The 7,210-nt window shown below is 44.0% G+C and overlaps 1 protein-coding gene across 1 annotated transcript in view; it reads left to right on the top strand.

Moving 5' to 3' along the window:
* The first annotated feature begins 5,893 nt into the window (after positions 1 to 5,893).
* Positions 5,894 to 7,210, top strand: part of LOC115125181 (tripartite motif-containing protein 16-like) — a 10,798-nt gene continuing 9,481 nt past the window's right edge. The window contains exons 1-2 of the mRNA XM_065014779.1: positions 5,894 to 6,552; positions 6,978 to 7,073. Coding sequence (XP_064870851.1) covers positions 5,956 to 6,552; positions 6,978 to 7,073 — 693 coding nt within the window. The 5' untranslated portion in view covers positions 5,894 to 5,955. The remainder of the gene's footprint in view (positions 6,553 to 6,977; positions 7,074 to 7,210) is intronic.

Genomic DNA, 7,210 nt, shown 5'->3' with positions numbered 1-7,210 from the left:
GATTAGAGCAAAAAGGGATACTAGACATCTACCACCCAAATACCACTATCAGATTAGTGCCATAAGGGATACTAGACATCTACCACCCAAATACCACTATCAGATTACAGCCATAAGGGAGACTAGACATCTAACACCCACATACCACTATCAGATTAGAGCCATAAGGGAAACTAGACATCTACCACTACCAGATTAGAGTCATAAGGGAGACTAGACATCTACCACTACCATATTACAGCCATAAGGGAGACTAGACATCTACAACCCCACTACCACAATCAGATTAGAGCCATAAAGGAGACTAGACATCTACCACCCCATTACCACTATCAGATTAGAGCCATAAGGGAGACTAGACATCTACCACTACCAGATTAGAGCCATAAGGGACTCCAGACATGTATCAAATCTGATAGTGGTAGTTGGGTGGTAGATGTCTAGACTCCCTTATGGCTCTAATATGGTAGTGGTAGATGTCTAGACTCCCTTATGGCTCTAATATGGTAGTGGTAGATGTCTAGTCTTCCTTATGACTCTAATCTGATAGTGGTACATGTCTAGGCTCCCTTATGGTTCTAATCTGATAGTAGTAGATGTATAGTCTCCTTTATGGCTCTAATCTGATTGTGGAAGTGGGGTGGTTGATGTCTGTCGTGGAAGATTCAGAATTGGTTGGTAACATATGTAAGATGTTTTATATTCATAATATGTGTGTAAGTTACTTCTCATCAGAATGGTATGTTTGTATAATACTGTGGCGGGATCAAAAACCTACCACGATCAGATTAGAGCAAAAAAGGAGCCTAGGCATCTACCACTATCAGATTAGAGCCACAAGGGAGACATCTAACACCCCACTACCACGATCAGATTAGAGCAAAAAGGGAGCCTAGGCATCTACCACTATCAGATTAGAGCCACAAGGGAGACATCTAACACCCCACTACCACTATCAGATTAGAGCAAAAAGGGAGCCTAGGCATCTACCACTATCAGATTAGAGCCACAAGGGAGACATCTAACACCCCACTACCACGATCAGATTAGAGCCAAATGGGAGACTAGGTGTCTACCACCCCACTACCACTATCAGATTACAGCCATAAAGGAGACTAGACATCTGTCACCCCACTACCACGATCAGATTAGAGCAAAAAGGGAGCCTAGGCATCTACCACAACATTACCACTATCTGATTAGTACCATAAGGGATACTAGACATCTACCACCCGAATACCACTATCAGATTAGAGCCAAATGGGAGACTAGGCATCTACCACTATCAGATTAGAGCAAAAAGGGAGCCTAGGCATCTACCACCCGAATACCACGATCAGATTAGAGCAAAAAGGGAGCCTAGGCATCTACCACTATCAGATTAGAGCCACAAGGGAGACATCTAACACCCCACTACCACTATCAGATTAGAGCCAAATGGGAGACTAGGTGTCTACCACTATCAGATTAGAGCCATAAGGGAGAATAGACATCTACCACTATCAGATTAGAGCCATAAGGGGGCATATACATCAACCACTTTTAGATTAGAGCCATAAGGGAGTCTAGGCATCTACCACTATCAGATTAGAGCCGTAAGGGAGACTAGACATCTACCACTATCAGATTAGAGCCGTAAGGGAGACTAGACTTCTACCACCATCAGATTAGAGCCATAAGGGAGACTAGACTTCTACCACCATCAGATTAGAGCCATAAGGGAGATTATGCATCTACCACCCCACTACCACAATCAGATTAGAGCCGTAAGGGAGACTAGACTTCTACCACCATCAGATTAGAGCCATAAGGGAGACTAGACTTCTACCACCATCAGATTAGAGCCATAAAGGAGATTATGCATCTACCACCCCACTACCACAATCAGATTAGAGCCATAAGGGAGAAGAGGCATCTACCACCCCACTACCACAATCAGATTAGAGCCATTAGGGAGACTAGGCATCTACCAACCCACTATAACTATTAGTTTAGAGCCATAAGGGAGAAAATGCACTCTTAGAGCCACCCACACCATACCACTATCAGATTAGAGCAAAAGGAGATTAGACGTCTACCACCCCACTTCCACTATCAGATTAGACCCATACGGGAGGCTAGACATCTACCACTATCAGATTAGAGCCATTAGGTAGACTAGACATCTACCACTATCAGATTAGAGCCATTAGGGAGTCTAGACATCCACCACCCCACTACCACAATCAGATTAGAGCCGTAAGGGAGACTAGATTTCTACCACCATCAGATTAGAGCCATAAGGGAGATTATGCATCTACCACCCCACTACCACAATCAGATTAGAGCCATAAGGGAGACTAGATTTCTACCACCATCAGATTAGAGCCATAAGGGAGATTATGCATCTACCACCCCACTACCACAATCAGATTAGAGCCATAAGGGAGAAGAGGCATCTACCACCCCACTACGACCATCAGATTAGAGCCGTAATGGAGACTAGATTTCTACCACCATCAGATTAGAGCCATAAGGGAGATTATGCATCTACCACCCCACTACCACAATCAGATTAGAGCCATAAGGGAGAAGAGGCATCTACCACCCCACTACGACAATCAGATTAGATTTATTAGGGAGACTAGGCATCTACCAACCCACTATAACTATTAGTTTAGAGCCATAAGGGAGAAAATGCATCTACCACCTCACTACCACTATCAGAATAGAGCCATAAAGGAGATTAGACATCTACCACCCCACTTCCACTATCAGATTAGACCCATAAGGAGGCTAGACATCTACCACTATCAGATTAGAGCCATTAGGTAGACTAGACATCTACCACTATCAGATTAGAGCCATTAGGGAGACTAGACATCTACCACCCCACTACCACTATTAGATTAGAGCCATAAAGGAGACTAGACATATACCACCATCAGATTAGAGCCATAAGGGAGACTAGACTTCTACCACTATCAGATTTGAGCCATAAGGGAGAATAGACATCTACCACCCCACTACCACTATCAGATTAGAGCCAAAAGGGAGACTAGTTGTCTACCACTATCAGATTAGAGCCAAAAGGGAGACTAGGTGTCTACCACCCCACTACCACTATCAGATTAGAGCCAAAAGGGAGACTAGACATCTACCACCCCACTACCACTATCAGATTAGAGCCAAAAGGGAGACTAGGTGTCTACCACTATCAGATTAGAGCCAAAAGGGAGACTAGGTGTCTACCACCCCACTACCACTATCAGATTAGAGCCATAAGGGAGACTAGACATCTACCACTATCAGATTAGAGCCGTAAAGGAGATTATGCATCTACCACCATCAGATTAGAGCCGTAAAGGAGATTATGCATCTACCACTCCACTACCACAATCAGATTAGAGCCATAAGGGGCATATACATCAACCACTATCAGATTAGAGCCGTAAGGAGACTAGATTTCTACCACCATCAGATTAGAGCCATAAGGAGACTAGACTTCTACCACCATCAGATTAGAGCCATAAAGGAGATTATGCATCTACCACCCCACTACCACAATCAGATTAGAGCCATAAGGGAAACGAGGCATCTACCACCCCACTTCCACAATCAGATTAGAGCCAAAAGGAGACTAGACATCTACCACTATCAGATTAGAGCCATAAGGGAGCCATAAGGAGATTATGCATATACCACCCCACTACCACGATCAGATTAGAGCCATAAGGAGACGAGGCATCTACCACCCCACTACCACAATCAGATTAGAGCCATTAGTTGGTAAATTGGTGGTTGAAGATATCCCTCTAGTGGTGTGGGGGCTGTGCTTTGGCAAAGTGGGTGGAGTTATATCCTTCCTGTTTGGCCCTGTCCGGGGTGTCTCGGATGGGGCCACAGTGTCTCCTGACCCCTCCTGTCTCAGCCTCCAGTATTTATGCTGCAGTAGTTTATGTGTCGGGGCTAGGGTCAGTTTGTTATATCTGGAGTACTTCTCCTGTCCTATTCGGTGTCCTGTGTGAATCTAAGTGTGCGTTCTCTAATTCTCTCCTTCTCTCTTTCTTTCTCTCTTGCCTGGAGGACCTGAGCCCCCGTGCCCCAGAGGACCTGAGCCCTAGGACCATGCCCCAGGACTACCTGACATGATGACTCCTTGCTGTCCCCAGTCCACCTGGCCATGCTGCTGCTCCAGTTTCAACTGGCCTGGGCCCTAGGACCATGTCCCAGGACTACCTGACATGATGACTCCTTGCTGTCCCCAGTCCACCTGACTGTGCTGCTGCTCCAGTTTCAACTGTTCTGCCTTACTATTATTCGACCATGCTGGTCATTTATGAACATTTGAACATCTTGGTCATGTTCTGTTATAATCTCTACCCGGCACAGCCAGAAGAGGACTGGCCACCCCACATAGCCTGGTTCCTCTCTAGGTTTCTTCCTAGGTTTAGGCCTTTCTAGGGAGTTTTTCCTAGCCACCGTGCTTTTACACCTGCATTGCTTGCTGTTTGGGGTTTTAGGCTGGGATTCTGTACAGCACTTTGAGATATCAGCTGATGTACGAAGGGCTATATAAATAAATTTGATTTGATTTTGATTTGATTAGGGAGACTAGGCATCTACCACCCCACTACCACCATCAGATTAGAGCCATAAGGAAAAATGCATCTACCACCTCACTACCACTATCAGATTAGAGCCATAAAGGAGACTAGACATCTACTAGACATTAACAATATATATATATATATATATATATATATATATATATATATATATATATACCACACCTCATCAGTCCTTATCTGTGGTACTGTATATTAACTATATACCACACCTCCTCAGTCCTTATCTGTGGTACTGTATATTAACTATATACCACACCTCATCAGTCCTCACTATCTGTGGTACTGTATATTAACCATATACCACACCTCCTCAGTCCTTATCTGTGGTACTGTATATTAACTATATACCACACCTCCTCAGTCCTTATCTGTGGTACTGTATATTAACTATATACCACACCTCCTCAGTCCTTATCTGTGGTACTGTATATTAACTATATACCACACCTCCTCAGTCCTTATCTGTGGTACTGTATATTAACTATATACCACACCTCCTCAGTCCTTATCTGTGGTACTGTATATTAACTATATACCACACCTCCTCAGTCCTTATCTGTGGTACTGTATATTAACTATATACCACACCTCCTCAGTCCTTATCTGTGGTACTGTATATTAACTATATACCACACCTCCTCAGTCCTTATCTGTGGTACTGTATATTAACTATATACCACACCTCCTCAGTCCTTATCTGTGGTACTGTATATTAACTATATACCACACCTCCTCAGTCCTTATCTGTGGTACTGTATATTAACTATATACCACACCTCCTCAGTCCTTATCTGTGGTACTGTATATTAACTATATACCACACCTCCTCAGTCCTTATCTGTGGTACTGTATATTAACTATATACCACACCTCCTCAGTCCTTATCTGTGGTACTGTATATTAACTATATACCACACCTCCTCAGTCCTTATCTGTGGTACTGTATATTAACTATATACCACACCTCCTCAGGCCTTATTGATTAATTACAACACATAGGTGTATTATAAGGCATTATAAAGGTCATTAAAATAATGATACATACGTACTTCATAGAAACTGTTACTCTTCATATATTCTAACAACTCACATTTTAAGATTAATTATGTCATTTGTTCCATGTTAAGGGCTCTAACCTTGGAACAAAACTATTTGTCTCCCTCTTGCTGTTGCATGCAGTTCCTCTCTCTCTTCCTCCATTCCTCTAACCCCTCCCTCCTTTCTAACCCCACCCCGCTGGCAGAACCAGGAAGTCCCTCCCCTTCCCACAAACTCTCTTCTGAGGAAACGAAACTGATCGGAGTCTCTCTGTCGTCTGTCTGTGTGACAGTGAACAACCGTTCAAATGGCTCAACAGGGAGTTCTGCTGGACCAGGACCAGTTCTGTTGTTCTGTCTGTCTGGATCTACTGAAGGAGCCGGTGGCTATTCCCTGTGGACACAGTTACTGTAGGAGCTGTATTGAGGGCTGCTGGGATCAGGATGTCCTGAAAGGGGTCTATAGCTGTCCTCAGTGCAGAGAGACCTTCACTCCAAGGCCTAATCTGAGGAAAAATAACATGTTGGCTGAGGTGGTGGAGAAACTGAGGAAGACAGGACTCCAGGCTGCTCCCCCTCCTGCTCTGTGCTATGCTGGACCTGGAGATGTGGCGTGTGATGTCTGCACTGGGACCAGAAAGCAGAAAGCCCTCATGTCCTGTCTGGTGTGTCTGGCCTCTTACTGTGAGACTCACCTGCAACCTCACTATGAATCTCCTGCTTTGAAGAAGCACAAGCTGGTCAAAGCCACGGCACAACTACAGGATAAGATCTGCTCTCATCATGACAAACTGCTGGAGGTTTACTGTCGTACCGATCAGCAGTGTATCTGTTATCTGTGTGTGATGGATGAACATAAAGGCCATGATACAGTGTCAGCTGCAGCAGAGAGGACTGAGAAACAGGTAAGACCAGAACAACTTGTTGGTGGCTGTCTGATAAACAAAGAATTAAAGATACAGTAGGAACTAAATCTGTTTGAATATGAGATTCAAATTAAATGGATCCACAGCAGAACAAATATGAACACAAACCTTGAGTATATAGATATGTTAACCCAGATTCTACAAATGTATCACCATTTTCTAACGTCAAACACTATTATCATTCTGAATGGCCTTTTATGAGTACAAAGTTCAGTCTCAACCCCTTGATACATGTAGGCCTACCATAAAAACTATAATTCACATAGCAACATAATATAATATTGTAAAGGGACTTCCTCAGGATTGTAGACCTTCCTCTCTATGGGTCCTATGTCACATTACTATACTATTGATCTACTGGACTAATAAAGTTTGATAGCTCATTGAAGAGTGATTCTCCACAGAGGCAGCTGGGGATGAGTCAGCAGAAGGTCCAGCAGAGATTCCAGGAGAGAGAGAAGGAGCTGAAGGAGCTCCAACAGGCTGTGGAGTCTTTCAAGGTGAGTATTGTTGACCAGAGGAGACACAATTTCACTTCTCTCCTCCAGTCAGAGAGAGAGAGAGAGGGGCCCCTATTCAATCCCACTGACCCCACTGTTGGGAACAGGCTGTCTGGACCCCTTTCAGAGAATAGACT

Source organism: Oncorhynchus nerka, unplaced genomic scaffold (genome assembly GCF_034236695.1).
Source record: "Oncorhynchus nerka isolate Pitt River unplaced genomic scaffold, Oner_Uvic_2.0 unplaced_scaffold_2119, whole genome shotgun sequence".
In the NCBI taxonomy this organism is placed as follows: Eukaryota; Metazoa; Chordata; class Actinopteri; order Salmoniformes; family Salmonidae; genus Oncorhynchus; species Oncorhynchus nerka.
This window is presented reverse-complemented; position numbering and strand designations above follow the sequence as displayed.